The sequence below is a fragment of the Mizuhopecten yessoensis genome, unplaced genomic scaffold (assembly GCF_002113885.1).
Source record: "Mizuhopecten yessoensis strain PY_sf001 unplaced genomic scaffold, ASM211388v2 scaffold11077, whole genome shotgun sequence".
NCBI classification, from domain to species: domain Eukaryota; kingdom Metazoa; phylum Mollusca; class Bivalvia; order Pectinida; family Pectinidae; genus Mizuhopecten; species Mizuhopecten yessoensis.
The window spans coordinates 469,442-495,428 of NW_018408868.1; the positions used below are offsets into that span (position 1 = coordinate 469,442).

A 25,987-nucleotide genomic window follows, 5' to 3' on the forward strand; every position below is an offset into this window, starting at 1 on the left:
TTAAATTTAACCCCTCTAAAACCAAATCATTAATTTTTTCTAGAAAAAAAGAACCTATCCATCCTCTAATTAATTTCTCTAATACTTGTGTAGATAATGCCCATGATCACAAACATCTTGGATTAACTTTTTCTGAAGATGGCACTTGGTCTACCCATGTTCAATTAATATATGAAAAGGCTAGTAAAAGAATAACAATACTTAGGTATCTGAAATATAAGATTGATAGGAAATCACTATGCAAAATATATACAACATTTATCCGCCCAGTGCTTGAATATGCAGATATTGTCTGGGACAACTGCTCTGACAATCTTAAAAATTTATTAGAATCTGTACAACTAGAAGCTGCAAGGATTATCACAGGTCTAAGGAAAGGTACATCACACCAAACTCTATATAAAGAACTAGGTTGGGAATCCCTGTCTGATCGAAGGATGAACCATAAGCTAACTCAGATGTATAAAATAACTAACAATTTATCACCCACATACCTCCATGACATAATTGATCCTCTTACTCATAACCCAGAAAATGATAGGTATACTCTAAGAAATGTAAGAATGTTTAACCCACCACTATGTCGTACAGAATCCTATGCTAAAAGCTTCTTCCCAGTAATGTGCAACAAGTTCAATGGACTTGAAAATGATATAGTACATTCCCCTACTCTTAATAAATTTAAGGCCAAGGTGTATAATAAAATATGTTGTAATAATGATATCTCGGATGTATTTAAAAATTGTGAAAGCAGAAAGGATAACATAATCCTATGTCAACTGAGAAATGAGGCGAGTAACCTGAACTATGATCTATTCAAAGATCACTTGAAAGAGTCTCCATCTTGTCTGTGTGGTGATGCTTATGAAACTGCTACACATTATCTTTCACAATGTCCAATGTATACTAATGAGAGACAAACTTTAATAAATGAGATTTTTGAAGTGTGTCCGGTTAATCTTGATACTAAAACACTTCTTAATGGAAGCACTGTGTTAAACAATACTGAAAATAAATCTATACTTGATAGTGTTCTAAAATATATATACAACACAAGAAGACTTGTTTAACTAATTAAAACAATCTATAAATTTTGTTATATATAGTCATAAATGATAAAATTACTGTCCTTAAACCATTATGTGATTCTACTGATTGTTATATTTACATTGATGTTTTAATATTATACACCTAAGGGATTAAGCTTTGTAAGCTGTTTTTACTGATGGGTGCAATAAAGTAAAACATAAATGTGCTAAGTTTGAATGCTTAGTGTTCTGTGGTTTAATCTGGATTCTTCTCGAGTGGATGATATGTGAACGGTAAAGGCCGTTAGAGACTTTTTGTCTGAAACTCGATGGGATGAAAGATTTACACATAGAACACTGGCAATACATCTTACACATATACTACATTATCAAAATCTTCTAGCTGAATTGCCTCATTTTATTTTTTCATATTTTGATGTTGTTGTATCCCTTACTTTTTATCACTCCTACCAATGATATATATATTGATACTAAATGGTTCTATACTTCTAACTACTTCATGCAACAGCAGCAGGGTATGAACAGGGGGCACTAATGACTTGCAAAACAAAAAACAAAAAAACAATTGTAGCAATTTCTCTGTTTAATATATCATTAGGGCATTGCTTTCCTATTACTAATTAATTATGATTGACTTTTTAATATGAGCATTGTATAGCTAAAAATATCAATTAAATATTTATATGTAATTGAAACATACATGGAATTATCTCCCCTATACCATCTGCTATATATATATATATATGTCTATGCTACCTATTATATATGATTTGCATCAATATTTTCTTACAAACCATTTCATTCATCTTTGTCTTTGTCATGTCAACCTAAGGAGAGAACTTATATAGGCCTAGCCTGCTGTTCAATCCTATTGTTTACTCAATAAAATATGATGAAATGAAAAAAATAAGGACGAAACACATAAAGAAAACGCTACAGAATGTTTATAGAAAAACAGATGAAGACTGAAGGATGCGATAATGATGATTTGAGTCCGACTTGGTTAACAACGAAGAGGAAAGGAAGCCACATACTCGAAATTTCCAAGAAAGAAATAAACGGTCACCAGATTGAAAGGAATCAACAATAACAGAACATAGTACAGCCATTCCATGTTACTGACTGGGGTGAATCTGACTGGATACGCAGCAGAGAGCCAGTTCTCAATCGAGATTGGAGGGGACCCTTAGACTCTCTTAACATTTATGACGAGGTATTATATTACATAGTTTGGACGAATAGTTTGACGATATTGTACCTTAACACCTATATGCACACACGCTAATTCGATTTGTCGATTGGATTTCCACCTCGAACATATTCGACACGCGCACCTTAGTGTACTTATGTTTTACTGCTTGTTTTAATCAGACGACATGTAGTACTAGTCATCGAAACGTCACACATAAGTATGGCACTGGCTGTGCGACATGAATCTGTCTCCAACTTGTATCTACCAACCCGATGAAACATGCTTTTAATGAATGGTTTCAAATCTAATAACACTGAAGATTTGTTTTCTCGATTACTTAGTTCCACGTATCCACTAGACCAGATGAGGCGCATGCTTTTCGTGGCATCATAAGCCACGAGCCTGTATGACCCTGGGATGGGGGTTGGGCGACATGTCGGTAGGGATACAAGATACAAGAAACTTTATTTAACGTCGCATACAGGTAAACAAGTAACATTAGCTCTTGAGAGCTATTATTGTGACAAACATATGTAAAAATAACAATAACATATTATATTACAAGTAAAGGGAGATAATCACATATATTAATAAAAACAACAACAGTAGTAATCATCACAGAAAAAAGAAAGTATACATATCACAGGTTTCTAAGTTATTGGGGGTCCCCTACCTACAGAGGCCAGGGATATATATATATATAAATAGTGTTAATATATGAAAAGCATTAAATGTGATCACATATAAGTAGTATTCAAAATAGGTAAATAGAAGACATAGTTAATAGTGAATGAATACTTGTATATCACACAAGAACTACTTAGGACTTAGGATTAAAACACTATGAAGTGGAATATACATACAATGCTAATAGAGCAAAGAATAAAAATTGACAGAATATACACTATTATAGTATGAATTAAAAATGATACCAAAATCAATTAACAAAATTTATCAAGTTTTGTAAAAAAAATAAATAGAATATATGGAATTAAAATACAAATAAGATGCAGCAAAAATATAGAATAGAATTAAAACAAATAAGAAATGAGATAAGACAATAAAAGTATCACAATCCAAAATGTCAGGTGGCAGAGGTAACCAGGGCACAGCATGAAGTATCACTCTTTGCAGATATTGCAAAGGCAGATGGGACCATCCCAGGAATGGACCAGCCTCCTGAGTTCTTTGAAGTTTTCAACTTTTCTGAAGTCATTTGTGAGACTGTTCCACACTCGGGCGGCCTCAAAAGCAAACGATTAATGTCCATACTTCACAGTGTTGACCCTGGGTACCTCTGCAGTATTTTCTTTCCTGAAGTCATAATTAGACATCTTAATACTTACAAGAAAAATATGGCCCAACCACTCTCACTCACTCACATCTCACATCCTAGGCCCAAATTAGTACACGTCTTATACGCGTTTGCCAATTGCATAACTCCAATAATGTTAAAATGCTACTGTTAGCTTTTGATTTATAATTATGTACATATATGTAATACGTTTACAGTCTAGAGTGATAGGGGAAGAGTGAGTGTCTCGTAAGTCTAATATATTAGACTGGATGTAAGGGTGGGTGAGCAGACACATTTTCGAGATTGTAATACTTGTACCTTTTACATGTGACGCTATAATCAACTAATTTGAATTTGAATTGAATTGAACCCACCACTCAGTGACCACAGATCGAAATTATCTCTACAGCTGCTTTATCCACAGGGACCTAAGAAATTGTTACAGCTATATTTGGACCTAAACTAAGGTGTTCAAATATGATCATTGGGTGTCATTTTTACCGAAAGTCAATCTAAACCCCTAAAACAAATAGAATTACTCTGAACACCTTAGTTTAGGTCCAAATATAGCTGTAACAAATTCTCAGGTCCCAGTGACTTTATCCAGAAATCCATGCTATACGCACCTTGTGAAGTTTGGAGAACATTCGCGAATCAAATTTTATCTACTGACACTATCTCTCGCAGTCAGTATTGTTATTTAAGCTTTGAATGTATTTAGTATATTCGTAGTCCGCGAGAGTTGATGATCTAATTGCTTAAATAAACCTGTGGACTTGTGATCAGTGACCGTGAGTTGGTCTTCTAGTCTCCAGACACAACACAAATAAGGCCAGTACATCAAGAAAGTCTGGTTTGCATTGCATAATCATTCTTAGTGGTATTCATATGCATGTTTATACAAAATACACTGTGTTTCAGAGAGTAAATGTCAAAGTGTATTTCACTTTTGGTATTTTTACTTTCAAAGTTATTTAGACAGGTGTTTAGCTATATATGGGGCAAATACGTAATTCCAACAGTGTGGACAAGTTTAGGTTGTCTGGATATATATATACGTCTCTGGCTATAGTTAATTGAAATGTATGCTAACCAGTCACTATGTATACAAATTTTATTAAACAAGTCATCGTAATACTAATGACGTCTCATCAAATGTACAAATGGAATTACGTGACAGATAAATTGTCCGCACGGTTGCGTGATAATGAGATGACAAGTTATGGTAGCAGACGACACTTTCGAATAACCTCCCCTTGTACACATACAGGTGTGCTCTACAGGTAACGCGCGCGTGCTTGGTGCACAGAAAGCAGTTATTATGACGATAAATTTCACCTAGATCAGTTACACGTCACAATGTTTTGGTGATATCCGCCTTTACGAGTAACAGCTGATGAAATAGGGCTATGTCGCCGTATCGATAATCATATGTTCATCGATCTCGTTGTTATCCACTCTGTGTTCGGTGCCACAGGCAGACGGAATTATTTATTAATGATATGGTGTGGACCGAAATGACATCATTTCAAGACATGGCGATTGGCATTGCCAGAGAAGAACCGTTATCTCGCTCGGACTCGACATGTGTGCCTGTCGCCTGGAGTGTGGGGGATCGTCCCCATCCTCACCCCACGCCCAGTTTGATATAGACGATTATTACAGCCTCGCCCAGACGATGGGGGACCGAGAGGAGGGGGAGAGTCCAGTTGGAACTCCTACCGAGGACGATGTATACACACAACTGGCTCAGAAGGAAAGGGATCTTACCCTTGCAGCGGAACTAGGGAAAGCTTTATTGGAGAAAAACGCTGAGCTAGAGAGACGTAATGAACTGTTAATCGAGGAATACTCTAGAAAACTAGAGGTAAAAGGATGGAGTGTTATATCGTATGCTGTCTCTTTGTTGTTGGTATTTTTTACGTGTCACGAAATCTTAAAAAATTTAAACGTTTGTAAAAACATATATATATTATATCAAAGATATAATACTTCAGGATTTTAATCTAAAAAAAAATCTTCCAAATTTTAGATTTTGTTTGTAATTACTATTCATGTAAGGTTTTTTTTATCGAATTTTATTTATATATAAAAACTGTCAGCATAAATGTTGTTAATATAAACTCTTCTGTGATGTTAACATGATTGTAATATTAACAGATCATCAATATGTATAGAAAGCTGCTAAATTGCCATTATATATAACTATAATGATATATAATGTTGACATTACTTTGTTTGTAAATTAATTACTAGTATAAGTTCTATTGTGTGCATACATTGGACAGGTCCAGTCCACTCTGCCGATTGAGGTATATAGCTATAAAGACCTATAAAGCTATATATTCACCTATAAATTATAGCTGTATTGAGCTATATTTTCTCAGATTTCAATTTTCATTAAATTAAAGCAAAATCGCATAAAACGATAGGGTTTACAAAAAGCATACATTTCAATGTTTATTTTCATTTTTCATAAATGTTAAATTTTCCTTTTTTTTTACGTCATTATATTTTAAAAAGAATACTTATATTTAAGGTCTTTTGTTATCAACCTTATGATAAAATCTTCTTTTAAAAGCGACTTTGTTTCGTTTTCCTTGAAGAAAAAAGAAAATCACATGAAAATTGCTCAAAAGACCTATTTCAGATAGGTCAATAGAAATATTATAGATCTTTACAGCTATATAGCTCAATCGGCAGAGTGTACTGGAACTGATTGTATAAGAATCATTCATCATGAACAATGTAATAGATATGCACTATAATTTGCTATATTTTATACATTATGCATGTGTTATGTCCTATGATAAAACAGTATTCCCATGAATATACACAAGTGATCATAAAAATATATGCAATGTGTGTACAAAAATAGTTAATTGAATAGCTACAGAAAATAACAATTATTGAAACTGTGAACGTTTTATATAAAATAATATATATGTGAAGAATCATGAAAGGAAAATTAATTTAGGCCAAATAGAAAACAAATTGTGTTTCTGCTTACCCCTTCTACCCTAAGCTTTTTATAGTGATGATATGCACTGTTCAAGCTAAAACACATGCTCTATATAAGCGTAGTATAAATATTTTCAGAAATGCAAAAAATTGCCTACTTTTTCTGAGGATGATAGCAGAAACACAAGAATTGTTTTTTTGGCCTTAACTAGATGTGTTCTATATGCGATCTGTAGAGAAAGGAAATGTTTGGTTATCAGAGGACAAAGAATGATTGATGAATCATTATCATTGAGTCCTGTGCTTTCACTGGCATACCGGGTAGCTGGGCCTTTGTTGTACTTGATAATAACACAGATGGGAAATCTATAAAGAAGGATATTCAAACAAATGGCCTGACTTTTTAATCTCTTCACCAGCAAAACTAGAAAACCATCACAAATAATGGAAGTGTGTTTATAGTTAAAAAGGCAAAAATTGTACCACATCTTTATCATAATACATAAGGGAAAGACCCCAACTCAGAGTCAATAAAACACTAGATTTACAAAGGGAAAGACATTACACCCCACAAAAAAGTAAAGGTAAAACTGTGTTCCTGAAGGGAAACCATATCCTCATACATCACATGTGACTCCAAAATGATATCTCCTGTCAAATCTAGGAAAGAAAATGGTCACTAACAATTAAAGATTTGTAGTGAACATGATGGTCTGTATTCACTGCATGTAGACCCTGACGTCTCTAGGTGGAAATTAGAACATGATGGCTGTAAAATGTCAGGTCTTTTATTAGTTGACCCTTGACACTAAGCCAATTCGGAAGTCAAATAGCAATTTTCCTGAATTTTGGTAGAGTTGAACATATGTCAAATATATAAAATTGTTTATTTTATGAACAGAGTTATTTCAACTTGTATTAATCACTCTTATTGGCCTGGATGTTAGCATGCAGGGGGTCTTAATGTGGGAGGTAACCAGAGTACCTGGAGAAAGTGCTCGGACATACCTTTTCATGTCCAATCAGGGAATCAAACCGAGGACCCCTTGGTGAAAGGCGAGTGTGTTATCCACTGTGCTATCCGACTACCCCAGGGACACATGTCCAATAATGTCTACAGATCCAGATCTATACGTCAAATAGGAGTCTAAAACATTCTACCTGAAAATTTCTTAATGCTCTGATTATATAGGTAGAAAATATATTTTCAAGCATGTAGAAATTTAGCTTTATGACTATCTTGAGACTGTTGAGTAGACATTCCGGTCCTCGGCCTATACTGGTCCTATAAAACTAAGAATTTGTGTAACATTTGATTGGAGGTGAGTCTGTTGACTCTATTCTTGTTCAATGGGCCTTTAGAAAAGAAAATATAAGCCAGGCACCTTTCCAAAGTTGTCTGGTGCATTATCTAGTAGTAAATGAAGCTAGTTAGCTTGGCATTGTCATTAAACCTAGTAACTCATCACCATGGCAGATCTATGCTGATGGGCCAGGTTAGAGAAGAGGAGTGTTTGAAACACATACCAAGTGATTTAAAACAGATATGGCCGAGACTGAATTGTGTTCTGCAAATGGCTTTCTATAAAATGCCATTGATCCACTACCATCAAGCCGTTCTGCTGTCCCCCTAGTTGCTGCATCTTTCCGTGGTGGGGGGATTGAGTACCTCAGTGACCTGGATAGCTATGCTGGTTGGGGCTTTGTGCTCCTGGTAGGGTCACCCAAGCCAGACAGGTTGAAAGGTAGAGGTCACACTAAGCAGCACCGTCCTCTGGCCATGACGCAAGTGCTAGGTTTGCACCGTTGTGCATTCCTTCCTGGGTGTTCGGTATACAGGTGTCTGCCTTCGGGCCAGCCCTTTGTGCATTCCTCTGGAATGGTCGGGCCATAGTAAATTCTCACGAGTCCCATGTATATGTAGTGTAGATATTGTTTCTGCCTTTCTCTCTTAGTTTCTTCCTCTTTTTTCTTTCTTCTTTTCACACCTTTAAAATTTGATTTAACATTTGTTTTTGTCGACCATTTGTTGGCCTTAATGACCTATACTGTGTTGATGGGCTGTTAAGCACTGATAATAATAATAATAATGTTCTGCTGTCAAAATGTCTTTTTTCAAATGTAAGGGGGAAGTGGTCTTCAATTTAGGGCAGTTTAGGGAGAAAATACTAAATGAATGTTATATTAAATAGTTTTTAATACTATGGTGTTTTATTTGTTTCAGGAACTTGAGCAAGAGAAATATGAATTACATTTAAAGTTAGAAAAGACGGAAGCAGAATATGAGAACAAGATAAAAGAGCTTCAGTATGACATTGATCAGATCCGACACGAATTTCAGTCACAGATGTATCAGAGCAGCTCTGACGACAAAGAGAAATGCCACATGATAAAGGATATCACTCTTCAAAATGAACGTCTGAAGGAGGATGTTCAGAGGGCAATCTTCCGTGAAAATGAACTTGCATTAGAAGTTCAAGGTCTCCGTGAGCAAGTCATGTCACGAAAGTCATCCATGCATATCCACCTTGGTCAACTTGAGCTTTTGCAAGAAGAGGTTTGTATTATACAGGAAACTTTCAAATTGTTGCATGAACATTTGTTAATGAATCTTGGTAGATATATAATTATTTTGACTTGACAGTATATCATATAGTGCACACAGGTCAACAGCTCTAAAGATCAAACAAAATATCATATACTAAATCCCACTCTGATCCATATCTATAGAGACCACGCCACACCTGCTTTGTATATATGCATCATTTCCATTCTTATTGCCAGTACTTCTTTCTGAATGACACTCAAAATAATAAGTTTGACATGTTTTTATGTATTCTAACTTAATTTGTAACTGCAGTAAAGCTGTCTGCACCCCTGGAATATGTCATAGCAAAATTGAAGGAACGCGACTAGCTTTTTGATTGGTCTTGAGTAAAAAAAGTAAATTTTACTGTTAGGCGACCAAGAGATTCTTTTAATCTACTTCAAAGGATCAAACTAGTCTTCTTGTCTCATCCACAAGGTGATGCACACTGAGCCTTCAGTTTTGTCATGACATATTCTAGGGGTGCAGGTAGCAAAAGTGAGTGTAACCCCTGGAGTATCGAGGATGGTGTAACCCCTGGAGTATCGAGGATGGTGTAACCCCTGGAGTATCGAGGATGCATGAAAAACTGCTAAGTTCAAAAGAGTGTGGTATAAAAGATATTAAAAAATCAGGATTGAGTTTGTACTTATTACAACCTTCTATTGATAAAATGGAATTGAGATTGTAAATATTTGCCAGCTGAAATCTTGAACCCGAAATTTCTGTTTTTCAGATAGCTGTATTGAACCAGAGGAAGGCAGACTTGGAGAGAAGGATTGCTGTGTTGTCCGAGGAGAAGGAGGCCATGAAGGGACGACACGAGGACTCTGTGGAGAAAATAATGACACTAGAGAAACAGAACAGGGAGAAAGAGAAACAGGTAACACGGCCGTTCAGTCCGACTTACTGTACTACCGGTACATCATCTATTGTCTCCTGTTGTCACCTTGATCTATATATACTGAGGCGTGTCTCAGTCAGTTAAAGCTTGCAGTCCGTTAACACACTATTTGATGTGATTATAGAAGAGCTTTTATAGTAATGTTCGTTCGTACTTCTTGTACTCCATCTGAATATGAGGTGAGAGGAAAAACATGGTCTTGAAATTGTCAGTCATCATGATACTTTTACTATATTCATCTTATTTCTTCTACCATTAATTATTTTCACCTATAATGATGACCCATAATGGGACCTGGGCAGGGGTGAAGAGGATGGAGGGTGGGGATTGGGGTTAGGGGGTATCCAGTTAAATCCATTTGGAAAACCTATGTGAAGAATTTAAAACATATTCTGTATTTAACTGTATATATTTAATTTGCAATTTGTGTAAATTTTAATCCTATTCACCATTCAATAGAATTATTATTATTATTATAGTTATTGATTCTGTGTCTCACTGAAGACCCAATACCTGGAGAGATTAATAAAACACATCATAAAAGTCATTGATTCTGTTTCTCACTATAGACCCAATATCTGCATAGATTAATAATACACATCATAAAAGTCATTGATTCTGTTTCTCACTATAGATCCAGCACCAGCAGAGAGACCTGATAGAGCTACAGGAGACGAACCTACAGTTGGAGACTCAGCTTCACACCATGGCCAGTCAGAATATGTCCCGCGGCAGTGGACAAGTGCTCCATGCTGAACTGGCTGACCAGGAATCGGCTCACTCCCAATCTTTGTTCAATGAAATGTCAGAAATAGTTCCACATCACAACGGTAATGGTCATTCTAATGGTAATGGCCACTCTACATCACTGTTTGAAGAGCTGTCGGGTGCCTCCAAACATGTACCTGTCGCTAACATGGTAGGTACCTATATTTTGTCCCTACCATCCATGTATACGGTAGCTGTGAAATATTATACTTTTGAATTTGATAAATGGTACAGGATAAACAACTCGGGACCACATAACATACTAATTTTAACTTGGGTACACCAGATTTGTCGCATTCTTTCTCTAAACAAGGTGAATCCTTTAATAAACTTCTAGTTGACCCTAGGAGGTCCATCTATACCCAACAGCATTGACCTCAAAGTTAACCCTTTTACCACTGTAGACCATAATAGACTCATCCAGATCAATGTATGGTAGAGTCTAGTAAAGTTACCTAGGGTGAAAGGGTTAATGTTGATTCTCCCTCCTTGTTTTGGTATAATTACATAGGTTCTCGGTTTTCTTCCTAAGTTTTGAAACAGGAGGTTGACTTGGAAAGAATAGTCAACCTGAATGTTCATGTGCTATATGGCAGCCTCCAGCTTTTAATGAGAACTCTGGTACTTCAGTGTCAGTCAATCAGAATCGACTTGTTCTTAAAGGTAGAAAGGAAAAAATTGTTAAAGTAAACTGTGTGTACGGTTACATGTATGGATTTGGTGATATCGCTGATGAAATTATTGTATGGATTTTTATTACACATAAATGAACAATTATTTTTCTGTCAGATGATGGATGGTGATGACAGTTGCAGCCTCCGCCCGATGTCACTGTCACAAATGATGGAGGAAGACGACTTTGAATGTGATGACGAAGATATCTGTGTTGGTTTTCGTGGTGCTGATTCATCCCAATTCGCCTCCACCATGTTGTCAGACTCTGCGTTCCTGTCACACTTCCAGAGCTCCTCTGGTGTCATGGATGTTGACTCGGAGGTCAGGGCAATCAATGTTTATATTGTATAACTTTCTGTGTGTTTATTTACTTCTCTAGTTAACTTATTGGTGTCATTGTTTTATCTGCCAAATGTGAAAGAATAAAAATAAGTCTTGTTAAGTCTTGTTTTCCAATTGCTGGTTTTGAAAAAAAAAATCTTTCTATTTCTAAGTAAAAGTGATAATTATGATTTTGAGTACAGGTACATGTTTATATTGTTTTCAACTTTAAGGAATGAGAAAATAATGTTGATAGCATAAATTTGATTTTACTAAAATTCAATTTGAGCTTACATGACTTTCCACATTACTAAGAGTCCCGAGCTTTGGTTGGTGATATTTCTTTGTGAGCTTGACTTCCTCATATTACAATTGTGTTTGTTTTTCTGTGTTAGTGAAACTTTTACTTGGCTCTTTTGTGTATAGGACAGTAGGCCTAGGACTGTATGTTGTGTTGTTGACCGAGTGTGTATGTACCAGTATATTGTATGTTACCAGTATATTGTATGTTTTCTGACACTTATCTATGATTTATTATCCTTACAGACACATGCACAGTTCCAGGCTTTACTCAAGGTTACACATAACGTACTTGCCTTTTTTAATTTTAATTTTTGTAATCCTTTGACTGTTTTTATTTTATTCCATTCCTTATGAACTGCTATTCTTTTATCAATACATTGTTTCTCTATCAAAACATTTAAACAAATATCTGAATTTTGAATTTGAAAATATTTTTCATGTAAATGTAGAACAGTGAAAATGAGTAATATTCATCATGTGCAATAATATGTTTCTGTTGATAACGGTGTAAAATATGATTTTAAGTTTAAATGCATGGAAATGGTTAAGATCGATCGAAGATTTTTTATAACCAATGTTTCCCTACCAATACAAGGTCTGTGTTTTACAGCTACAAGATGAGCTGGTGCAGTCCTACCAGCAGTTAAGACAGATGTGCTATGACTTCAGCCCAATGGTCCCACGGGGTCGAAACTCAATCGTAGAAGAGGAAAGCCTTCAGCCTGGAAAATTGACAGGTGTTTTACAGAATCTAAGGGATCTAATGCAGGACATGGTGCCACGCAAAGTCATGGTGAGTGTACATGTCCTAATTAACTTTTGTGCATGGAAATACTTCCCACATTTTTACATCATTTAAATTAAGGGAACAGTCAGTGGATTCTCTATGAGCTATTTTTGGATTCCTCTCTTGATCACTGATCATGCAGGGGATTCCTTGTGTGCTATTTTTAGATCACTCTGGATCACTGATCATTCGGGGGATTCCTTATGTGCTAATTTTAGATTCCTTTTTAAGTCATTATAGGTTTTCATTACAATTGCATGAGAAAATATGAAATTGTAGACAATAATGTTGTCTCTTCAGTTCTCTGCCGCATCCCAGGCTAACTTAGCAGAGGACGAAGATGATATCTCATTATCAGAGCTACAGAAACACATTGGGGACCTCAAGTTTGAGCTGGGTGAGGCCCAAGGTGACCTTGACCGAGTCAAGATGGAGCTAAAGGAACGGGACCACCAGCTGGACACAAAGAGTCAGGAGCTAGGACAGCTTACCAACAAGGTAAAGGTACTCAATCTTCCGCCTATAGATGTTGTATCCACTGGTATATGGTGTGTCTAGTTTTTTTGTGTGTTCAGGTATAACTAGCTAAGAAATATGTAGAAAAGAAAGCTTTGATCACAGATTTCTAGATAATTTCAAAAACTATTCCAAATGTTCATATCTATAATTGAAATAGGACCCAGTACAGTTGCGCTACATAATAATATGGTAAGTCAGCAATGTAAAATCCTACATAATTATGTACCTTTGTTAGTCCATGACATGCAATCTTTTATATAAATAGATAGACTACACGTTGGTATAGGATAAATAGATATACTAGACTGTGGTATAGTATATATGTAAGACCACACACTTGTGTTTTTCTAACAAATCGGAAAGCACGAGTTTATTGCGCGGACAATATATTCACGAATGCGCAGAGCTTTTATCACAAACCTTTTATAAACTTTGATAGTTTTTGCAATTAACGAGAACTTTTCAGTTCACCATGACAAGGGGGATTCCCATAAAAAGTAGTTCCGGCTAGTAGGTAAATAAAACATTCGGTATTGCCCACATGTCCAATACAGAACGTTGTATTTCATGGTCTGAAAATTGCTTGTATTACTATCACAAGACTCAACAGGTATGTGATAAAAAAAGATATGCTAGACTGTGGTATAATGTTAATATATATATGTTAGACTGTGGTAAAGTATATATACTAGACTGTGGTATAGTATGAATATATACATGTATGTTAGACTGTGGTAAAGTATATATACTAGAAGGTGATATAGTATATATACTAGACTGTGGTATAGTATAAATATATACATGTATGTTAGACTGTGGTAAAGTATATATACTAGACTGTGGTATAGTACTGTGGTATAGTATAAATATATATGTTAGACTGTGGTAAAGTATATATACTAGACTGTGGTATATAGTATGAATAGATACCGGTATGTTAGGCTGTGGTATAATATGAATATATATGCTGAATAGATATGTTAGGCTGTGATACAATATGAATATATATGCTGAATAGATATGTTAGGCTGTGGTATAGTATGAAAAGATATGCTAGACTGTTGGTATAGTATATATATATATACTAGACTGTGTGTAGTATATATGCTAGACTGTGGTATAGTATAAATGTATATACTAGACTAGTGTTGGTATAGTAGAATAGATATGCTGGACTGTGGTATAGTATATATCAGGGGCGTTTCTAGGATATTTGAAAGAGTCAAATCTCTCGCCGAGCTGAGCGGGGCGAACAATTTTTTGGACCTGTTTTTTGCTAAAAAGCATAAAATAATTGTGAAATGCACCGATGTAATGGGTTTTTTTTTTAAAAGGGGGGGGGGGGGGGCGTACGCCCATTACGCCCTCACCTGGACCCACCCCTGTATATGATAGACTGTGGTATAGTATGAATAGATATGCTGGACTGTGGAGTAAACTCCTGTATAATATATATGATGTTGCTTTCATTTCTTTCCCTGCTGCCTTCACCCGATGATGCTACAGGTATCAATTTTAGAGGTGAGCTAATTTCTTTACCTGAAATTTCATAAATACATTAAAAACTGAATCTTTCAATGTGATGGCCAGTCTTGATGCCTATTCAGCAATTGTGACACCAGCCGAGATTGATGCCTTTAATTGTTATTTACACCTCGGTGATAAGGATACTGAAGCTTTCCAATATTAAGAGATGGTGAAAAGATGCTTATGTATACCTTGAGGGGATGGTACCTGTTGTTACGAGATTTCTTGGTGCTGAACTTGAAATTATAAAAGTGACATGTCCCTTAATGTCCACAGTGTCACACACATGTAGGATCTTAAAAAATGAGTGGCTACTTCAAACGAGGTTCAGCTATTTCATTTAGTGAGTGTGACTCAGTAAGGGTGGTTTATCTTATGAATGATTTACATTTCAAAGACTTATTATGTGCTTATTGGTCTTAGTAGTTGGTTTCCTGTCTTCAGAACCATTTTCTTTGACAAGCTGACAGCCTTAGAATGTGTGTATTAATGTGACCTGCCGGGGTTTGTTGGTACCCCTGTATTAACATGTTGATTGTTTAAGTTTATGTTGCTGTACATGTCAGTCATATTATCAAAGTGCAATTTTGCTTGTAATTTATTTGACATTGACTTTATTATCACCGATCTGAATAAATGAATTAACAAATACAGAAATGAGAGGCTATCATGAAGCTTTAATGCTAAAGCCTACTTAAAATGGTGTAACCTGTACATACCTAAATATATAAATTACAGCTGATTTGAGTTAATGATTCACTAATCAGTGAAATGTACATTGTAGTAATACATCAGTGTGATGTACATTGCAGTAATATATAAGTGTGATGTACATTGCAGTAGTACATCAGTGTGATGTACATTGCAGTAATACATCAGTGTGATGTACATTGTAGTAATACATCCGTGTGATGTACATTGTAGTAATACATCAGTGTGATGTACATTGTAGTTGACAATGCAACATGATGAAATGTCACGGATACAGTCACACCGGGATCAGACACAGAACATGTCCGGTTGTATAATGACCAGGGATGAAGTCATTGAGCAGGCTCGGAGGGACCGAGATGAGGCCATTGAAAAGTAAGACATTATAAAGTAATTTAGAATGAATGATGTGTACTATTTTACATGCGTCATGAAATAATCTAAGAGAATTTCCTTTAAAGGTGTTTTATATTTTCCGTCTTTTGGAAATCGTCTGTTATTGTAAGCTAAATACATCATTTTTGATAACCTGTCTAATGAAATTAGAAGAGAGTTTACTGAAATCAGTCTAACACCAGATAGAGGTAAAAAAGGAAGTGCTGTGTACATCCTTATAATTATGTACACGTATTAATGGAATAGGAAAATAGCATCTGGAAACCAGATATTGCAATGGTAAATTCAAAACCTGGTTATATATCAGTGTGTTAAATTTGGCACTTTCACGGTCCAAGTGCCAAATGTACCAAAACAGAACCACAAAAAAAGTTATTTTATGATAATGACTTTTTATGTACAAAGAGATTTGTTTTCATTTCTTGTAGACAAAATAAGATGGAGATAGAGTTGGCCAAAGCTAAGCTAGACCTGCTCAGTCTCAACAGTCAACTAATGGAGACGATTCAACAAAAAGTGGCAGTGTCGCAGCAGCTTGACCAATGGCAGGTAAGTTGTGGTCCTATCTCAAAGCTTGACCAATGGCAGGTAAGTTGTGGTCTTGTCTCAAAGCTTGACTAATGGCAGGTAAGTTGTGGTCTTGTTTCAAAGTTTGACCAATGGCAGGTAAGATGTAGTCCTGTCTCAAAGCTTGATCAATAGCAGGTAAGTTGTGGTCCTGTCTCAAAGCTTTACCAAGTTGTTGTCCTATCTCAAAGCTTGACCAATGGCAGGTAAGATGTAGTCCTGTCTCAAAGCTTGACCAATGGCAGGTAAGTTGTGGTCCTGTCTCAAAGCTTGACCAATGGCAGGTAAGATGTAGTCCTGTCTCAAAGCTTGATCAATGGCAGGTAAGTTGTGGTCCTGTCTCAAAGCTTTACCAATGGCAGGTAAGTTGTAGTCCTGTTTCAAAGCTTGACCAATGGCAGGTAAGATATAGTCCTGTCTCAAGGCTTTACCAATGGCAGGTAAGTTCTGGTCCTGTCTCAAAGCTTTACCAAGTTGTTGTCCTATCTCAAAGCTTGACCAATGGCAGGTAAGATATAGTCCTGTCTCAAAGCTTGACCAATGGCAGGTAAGTTGTAGTCCTGTTTCAAAGCTTGACCAATGGCAGGTAAGGTGTCCTGTCTCAAAGGTTGACCAATGGCAGGTAAGATATAATCCTGTCTCAAAGCTTGACCAATGGCAGGGGAGTTGTAGTCCTGTTTCAAAGCTTTACCAATGGCAGGGAAGATAAAGTCCTGTCTCAAAGCTTTACCAAGTTGTTGTCCTATCTCAAAGCTTGACCAATGGCAGGAAAGTTGTAGTCCTGTTTCAAAGCTTTACCAATGGCAGGGAAGATATAGTCCTGTCTCAAAGCTTGACCAATGGCAGGTAAGTTGTCCTGTCTCAAAGTTTGACCAATGGCAGGTTTCCCATCATCGTAGGGGTCTAAATATATGACGGTTGATGTTGTAAATGTGAACACTCAGAAATGCCAATGAAGTATAGATTTTAATGACGTAATTGATATATTTTAGCCTATTTCCTAATGTTTCTTCACAGGGGCCTGAAGGACGGGTGAGAATAAACCCATCATATTAATACTTGCTTTTTTTCTTTAATTAGTAACTAAATGGTGGTGATTTTCATATTTATTTCATTCTAGGTTATCCCTCTTTTTAAGATTATTTGTTTTAAGTTGTTCTGCCTGTCCTTCATTGATCTCTGACAGTGCATGAGCATGCTACAGAGTGTAGGTACTGTGTAGTCGGCATTATTACTACTGCAAATATTACGTAATTACGCATTCATGTTTGTTGTATTTCATATTAGATGGTAAGGTTTAAAGACATTCTTTGATATTATATGGTACATATTTTATGTTACCTGGTTAGGTCATCCAATCCAAGTTATTAACTAAAGTATAAGGTTGTTTGTCATAATTCATCCTCACCAACTAGATGCCATTGGATAATTTACCATTTTCCCAATTTACTTCACTGTTGATTAATGGGGTCAATTGTTTTAATCAATATTCCTAATGTGAAGTTGTTTTCTGAATGTTGTCAGAAAAGTTTTCTTTTGTGTGGTAAAAATTGTAATAATTTATATAAGTTAACGTTTTACATTATATAACAAAGAACAGGGCCTTACTGGTACAGGATGTTAGTTTGCCTGGCTGTCTGTACAGTCAACATGTGCATGATCTACTTAAGCTTGAGTGTTGTATGTTAGTATGCGTTTGGTCCTGATTAAGTGTTGCTGGTTTGATTCGAAATCCAAGATACCCACCCCAAGGCTTCTGATTGGCTAAAATAATGTAGGAATACTTATTAAAAAACACACTGGTAAGTGCTATAAGATTGAAAAAAAAGTAGCTCGCTGTGATCTATATTTCATATACCTTTTACTGCCATGATTGAAAATGTTTGTTTTGAGCATGACTAACAAAAACAATTTTGTTTTGAGCATGACTTACGAAAAAAATGTCTTAATTCTAAGAGCACCATGCAAACTTGGCACAGTGACATGTGGTTGGATGTTCAGATGTTCACTTGATTTTATCCTAACCTACCCTAACTGATCCCTGAATCAAATAAAGGTATAAATAGGTAATATTGTACCCATTTACAGGTGAAGGACTTGTAAATCTTTTTCCTGTTTTTGTTGTGACTCAAGTGTTAAATTGTACTATTATATAGATGCTTTTTGTCTGCATGATTTTGTTGAAAGAAAAAAAGTTAACCATGTGGATTGCATAAGTTAACTGTAGTAAACAGTATGTTGTATATTCCGTCTTTTCATATTGCAGAGTTATCTTCTCTTGTGAGTAGGTATTGATTGTTACGCCATTTGTTTGTGAGAGTAACGTCATCAATTTTTGAGAAAACGACGCAATGATCAGGATAGACTGGCTACCAGCCCCAAAGTTTCTTGGTGAATTTACCAGTAGCATTTTTACTGCTAGCTTATCTCCCCCTAGTTTGAAATCTAGAATCAGACATACAAGTGATCGAAATTGTTAGAGTTTATTTTTTCTTATTAATTCGGGGGCTGATGTATGATTGGGATAGTACCCATACTTCAGAAGTGGTTGAGGGGTGGGGTCATTTGAGGGGTGGGGTCATTTGAGGGGTGGGGTTATAAAGGGTACCATAGTACAAACCTTCAAATTACATCTCCTCTGAAAGTTATTTTTGGATTTATTGACCAACCTTTCTTGACAATGATTCTTAAATAATGAGAATTAAAATCTTCACTCAAAAGGGGGTTGACCCTCAGGGGACTGATGGGCAGGGCTGTATTATAGGGAGTCACAGTGTGAAAAAAACCTTCAGATGACATCTACTATAAAACGTACGGTTGATTTTGACAAACATTTCTTTAAAAAAGATAATGAATAGATTAGCATTAAAATCTATATATTTAAGAAAGGGCCAAGCTTTTTATTTTCCCCCTCAAAAGGTTGAGAGGGAATTGAACAGAGGAATCGGTCATACCCAAATATTGTAAAATTATCCAGAACGTGTCAAAGTATTTAAGTAGTGTTTCTTATCCTCAGGATCATTTTAAAACCGTTATCAATAAGATTTTGTCGTTAAAAATAAAAGTTGAATTGTTCACTCTTGTGAAAGTTATTAATATTTGGTTTGAGAAGACTCGCATGTTGGCTTGATGTTTGACAGGTGGATATGGAGGAACTGCTCGGCTCACAGATGACGAAGCGAATCAAAGAACAATCGGAAAAGGAGATAATTGTGGACAAACTGACAAAACAGATCAAAATGAGGAAATCCAAGTCCAGCTCTTTCTTATGATCGACATCAGATTCACCTTAATTAGCAGGAACTAAAGACTAAAACGTAAATTGTTCATGACATTAACAGGAAGATACAAACCGAACCATGACACCATGCGGTTGGACTCGTACACGAAGACGGTGTTCTTGTGACCTTGACCTTGGACAGCCTGAAGACTCAATCTAGTAATGGGACTTGACATTTGCAATTGTAAGGTGTCATTTGTAATAAATACTTGTTTGGGATCTTGAACTTGTGACATGTTCTGGTGTTGAACAAAAGTGAGTCGTGCAGACAGAAGGAGAAGTGGCCAGTGTAGTACCTACTGCTGAGACAAGGTTCTATACTGTTATTAAGGATGTGTACAATCTGTGGAACTTAACTACGAGACAAACTTTATAAATAAAAACTAGCCTCTATCACTGTACGATCTGAAATCAATATGCCCCTTGCATTCTATGCCACCAAGTAAAAGAAAACTTGGATTGAATGAACTTTAAAGTGCCGTGAATATGACCCTTGTATCTTACTGTATCTAAGTACCAGGTATAGAAAATTAACTTTATGGTGCTGCGAGTTGGGACCTCAATGAAACATTGATAGTCACTATAATATCAAGTGCTTTACTGTAAGTAAAAAAGACAGTATGTTACGTTGACAGTCAGTGCACCGACAGATTCTGGACTAATGGGCCCACAACTCTCTAGCAGTGGTTATTTGTGATGATGATGAGCAGTACTGGTCTATTTGATTTAGAGGAATGGTTAGATAGCCGTCACTATGGTTACCATTAGATTCCTGGTGACATATATACACTATGTATCTATACTTCAAACTGTGAAAATTCTTGGACATTATGAGTAAGATATAACATATGTAAAAATATTATTTTAGCATTTATCATGAGAAAAATTTCTCAAAATAAAAATAAATAAAATATATTCTCAAAAATATGTCACTACCATGTGGTACCTCCTGCATTGTAAGTGAAGGGTACAGTCTGTTCTTAGGTGTGGTGTTGCCAAGATGTGAAAATGGGTGCGGGAAGAAAAATCATAATGGACCATTATGTCATCAGCATCACTTATGTTGATAGATCTGTGTTCCACATCAACTGTAATTCTTTGTATCAGTATCTCTGATCCTCTTTCAATACAGTTTCAAGGTCACTGTGGCAGACAGCAATAATGAATGTAAGAATAATAAATAACAACTGCTTTTGAAATGCTGGGAAACCACTTTTTAAAAAAATATCAAAATTATTTTTTGACAGAAATTTTAAATGTTCATAGTGATGACAATATCCAAATCAACAAATGTTGATTGAAATACAATGTATTGATATTTTGATAAAGTACAGGAATGATTACCATGTGGAAATTTTGGATGAACTTTGAACTCTGACCTATGAACTTTACCTCATGACATTAGACAGCATTGCATTGTACATGTCTTGATTTTTCATGTGTAAGAATTTGTGTACACTAGAGGGAATTTACTGTTTTCTTTTAAAAAGAGCAAGAAAAAATTTCTTTTCTTTTTCGTACCCTTCAAAATAGAAGGATTGTTGTTTCTTTCACCTCTAGGAAGGATGTTTCGATAAAAAATTATACTTTCTACCCTAACTGCCAAGTTGATGTAATCTTACTGTAAAAGATATGACATCATTAAACTGTGTATCGTGATGTCACGAGCCTGGGTGGCTCGTCTCCATCCTAGAGGTTAGACAGACAAACCATTTTTTTATGATTACTACAGCTAAAAAGACCAGTCAGTGAAAGCTGGAGAAAATCATAAAAAAAACCTTAAATTACTGTTGCAAAATCAAATCAATTGTGTCAAACTGTAGTAACTTGTGAGTATATATAATGTATTTGTCAATGTCGCTTCTTGTTTAATCGACAGCTCCCCCAACACCGGTTTAGCTTCCATTAGTCCCCTTATCACTTTTGCTTAGTTAGTAGTCCCGTAATCAGCCTTGCTAATCATATGTCAGAGATATTTAGTTTACATTACGCTTTATTTTTGTTCACTAGTTGATAAGATTATACATAGAGATACAAGTACATGTTCCAGTAACATAAATATACATTAAGGATTATGCTACCTCACTATATACACCTCCTGTACAAAAGAGTTCTGCAGAGATAAATAAACCTCTATTTATTGCGACTTTCACTTACACACAAAAGATGAATATTAAAACACATTTTTAAAACAAATTTTAATGTGTCTTGTACAAAAATGAGAGATAAATTTGAACATTTGTCAAAAACTGAAGAAAAAAAAATATGAACAGTGTTATTGTGCATTTAGTTGTGCTGAGATCTAGCTGTGTTGCTTGTTCCAAAAAATTGCTAAATTGATTTTGTTGTGATACAAGTGTATGTGTTTCTGGCCATGTGTAATTGTTTGGAGGAATTGAATTTATTATAGGGATTGCATCTGAATTTTTCCAATGTAAAGGCAAGTATGAATGGGGTAAATTTTACTTACGCGGTACACACCTCATGAGCGGCCGTATTTTGATTCATGAGAAATGCCAGTTTACTTGTAACCAATTTCAGTTTTGCTTTATATAAAATCTGATGTGAGATAAACACTTAAGATGTGCTGGTAAACCTGTGGTATATCATTAGAACAAGGATATGAGACAGAGCATGACATTGTGTGGAGGTAAAGTTATAAACACTGATATAACAGACCCAGGGAGACCTTAGAAATTAATTGCATGTACATTTGTAGTTTGTTATAGGCCTATAGGCACAAATAGCTTGCCAGGGGAAGATTGTCTTAGTCATAAACAAGAATATTTACAATAAGTGTGTACACACAAGCATGTTTTACTGAAATACCTGATGATGCTTGTGAGTAATATATGATCAACAATTGACTTACTATTACAGAGTATAAATAAGGTGTAAGGTACCATGAGGTTGATATATAATACTACCATTGTTACTTCTATAGAATTATTGAATTCTAGTCATTTTCTGTAGAAGATTTCCATATAAATCCCGATTTGCTGTGCTTTTTGAATATTAAAAAAAAAAAAAGATTATCACAGAATTACCATTACAGAGCATCAAAATGAAAGAGGAATATATATTGACAAGGGAAGTAACTCTAACTCTAAACTTTATAATGAAGGGAAAATAATACTCCATTTTGAAAAACATCTCTGAATAGGAACACTTTTTTTGCATTGATAACTTGTACAGTGGCACTTTTTTTTGCATTGATAGCTTGTGCAGTGGCTTTCTATAGCTTTCTCTAGTGTATTGTGCTTACAGTGTGAACAAATAGATAACAGGTTCTGCTGGACTTTTTTGTGTGTGCATTTTCTTTTTTCCTTTTTTCCACAAATATTTTCATTGACATGAAATTCTGCTTATACTGTTAAATAAAATAAAAAACAGTCATTAATTGTTGATGTTGAACAGAACATCTATTTTGTGAAAAAAAAATTCTTAAAAGGTTTTATTATTTTCCCATTCACGAAGACGTTTACCCTATGTAAATTGTTTGACAATACCAGGTGAACATGTTCATTCTGCCTGGTGTTAGTTATTTAGTTAATGCTTAATGATCTCATGTTTTAGTCTAGTCAATATTTGTGCATTTACACATTTTATTTTACTGTTGGTTTATGGTATACTGTTTTATATACTTGGGTAATTTTTGTTGCAATCTCGAATTCTTTTTAATGCATTTATATTTTTTTTCAAATCTCTGGACTTTGTTTTTCAAACGTACATTTCTGAAAATGTTTGTGTTCCTTTTTAGTAAATTTGAAATTATCCATATGAAAAACAATAGATTCTCCATCTGATGTTGATATTTGTTATTCAATAGTGATGAAACAGGAATGTGTCCTGTAGCTTTCAGTCTAACGGATGAAATTTTCAGTCACAAACATAATCCGATGCATAACTAGCTGTTCAGGATTAATGCAAATCAAAGATTTATTAATAGAATGGTTGCACTTTTCAATAATTTTTGGCCCAATATAAAAAGGTTATTTAAAGAACTGTAAAGAACCTTTGTTGGCTAAAATTAATTATTTACATTAAAATTTCATCCTGAAAGTCTGTCCAGATAAGATTTTATGATGTTCTTTACCATTCCATTTAATACTTGATTGATTTTTAATACATGTATATGTAGACCCGGTACTCTATTTACTTATTCGCCCCTGAAGTCACATTTGAACCTTACCAAATCAAAGACAGGGCAAGTTCAGTTTAAATATGTAGGGGTGAATGAGTTTAACAATGTAATGTGTACATTGTGTAATATCAATACATGTATATACAATGTTACGTACGTACCTTGTGTTCCCTGGTGTATATTATGTTCTGGTCTATGGACAGCATTGTTGTAGCCTCAGTTGTGTGCAATTATTTTTTTGAGTAGAGATCAGAACATGAGGATCTGGTGATGTTGTATTACCAAGAAATAAATCTCAGACAAAGATATGTCATTGTTAGTATTATTATTAAAATTTCCAGCCATTTTGGAAATTTGTGTAAAACTGTCTTTCTTAACCTAGCCATAAATAGAATTGAATTTGAAATTCTTAAGGACTCATTGGTGCTTCTTGATTATCAACCAACGACATACCTGGGTTGACTAATTGACGAAAAACAATACATTTTGGAACACGAAAATATTAATGTGAATTTTTTGATATTAGACCACTCAACGACTTCAGTTTAGGACCAACTAGAACTGTCAACCGGAGAATAACTAATACCCCCCGCAAATGATGGTAGTTTATACATCATTTAGTGACCTTGACCTTGGGGTCAATTTTAACTTACTGAAACGGGAACTCCTTCAAGATATTTTGGCTCATTACATATAGGCAAAGTTTCATCAATATAATACAAAATTAAAGTCGGTAGAGCCATGACAAGCAAACGTTGACAGATAGACAGACACCGCCATACCATAATACGTCCCATCAAAAACGGGTGTATAAAAAACTTAAATTACATATATATATATATTTGACTTTGAGAACTTAAAATTCCATTGCCCAAGTGCATTAGATGGTGATCATCAATGCAAACTTTCAATGAAATCCACCTGTTAATTAAAGAGGAGTTGTGCAGACAAGCTTTAGCACAAAGGGGCATAACTATATCATGAAGTGTTGAAAACAAAAAATAAAATGGCGGTGCACAACTACCTACATGTAAAACACTTATCCTTCAAGCAAAGTTTCAATAAAATCTGCCTGTGAGTTAAGACAGAGTTTTTCGGACAATTTATTTCGCATAAAGGACAGTAACTCTGTTAAAAAGTGATGATCTTAAATTAAAATGCTGGTGCCCAACTCCATTATATACTGATCATTCAAGTGAAGTTTCAATAAAATCTGCCGGTTAGTTAAGGTGGAGTTTTCAAGACAAGTTACTGCGGACAACAGACATCCAGATAGGTAGACAGGGTGATTCCAGTTACCCCCCCTCCCCCAACTTTGTTGCAGGGGGTATAACTACAAACTGGTGATGACAAACCACTGACAAGAATTACTTGAGCAATAGAAATAACAAACTGCAGCAACACAACATGATATTAGCTAATTTGTCGAGCTCCTCTTTGTGTCAACATTCTCACGCTTAGATTCTGTATTTTGTTGCTCTGGTAGTAAATTTCTTTTAGGAACTTTCAGCATATTTGTGGCTAATTTCGGTTTTAAATCTCTAGACTGTACCTTTTGGGTTTCACACCAGACTTTACTGAGTAACTAGGAAGTTGGCATGAGCCTGAAAATGGTTTCATGAATATGGGGCCCAGGCCTTAGTTTTGTGAATGTTTCAAAAATTCTTTAAGATGTTTTTTATATGAAAGTATAAATTAAGCTCAGAAAGTACTCTTCTTTTCATGAAATTTTCTAACCTTTATTATGCTTTCCTATTGGAAAACTTAATGAAGGTGTGTAAAACCGAGCTGAAATGATTTTGACGCGAAATAATTAAGAATTGTAAGAGACACCATATCCTCTTGAGCACCATTAGACTTCAATGGCCATTTTATTTAGTTGCAGTGACCCCGATTTTTGATGAACCACAGCCAAAATGAATAATGTTCTCTCGATCTCTGTTGCCGACAAGGCAATCCATAGTCCCCACCGGTAATGATTTCTATATTTAACAAACAG

At 35.3% G+C, this 25,987-nt stretch overlaps 1 protein-coding gene across 5 annotated transcripts; it reads left to right on the forward strand.

The window, feature by feature from the left end:
* The first annotated feature begins 4,825 nt into the window (after window positions 1-4,825).
* On the forward strand, window positions 4,826-24,296 carry LOC110465443 (BICD family-like cargo adapter 1). Of its 5 annotated transcripts, none has more exons than XM_021521248.1 (13): window positions 4,826-5,405; window positions 8,724-9,056; window positions 9,823-9,969; window positions 10,625-10,909; window positions 11,548-11,754; window positions 12,301-12,342; window positions 12,668-12,850; window positions 13,145-13,348; window positions 14,870-14,884; window positions 15,843-15,976; window positions 16,426-16,546; window positions 17,582-17,596; window positions 19,705-24,296. In XM_021521248.1, the coding sequence occupies exons 1-13, from the start codon at window positions 5,124-5,126 to the stop codon at window positions 19,834-19,836; spliced, it is 2,100 nt and encodes a 699-aa protein (XP_021376923.1). In that variant the 5' UTR covers window positions 4,826-5,123; the 3' UTR covers window positions 19,837-24,296. The 5 variants fall into 5 exon arrangements, with proteins under 5 accessions (XP_021376923.1, XP_021376924.1, XP_021376926.1 ...); XM_021521249.1 differs by having other exon boundaries at window positions 13,145-13,342; XM_021521251.1 differs by lacking the exon at window positions 17,582-17,596.
* Window positions 24,297-25,987: the final 1,691 nt, after the last annotated feature.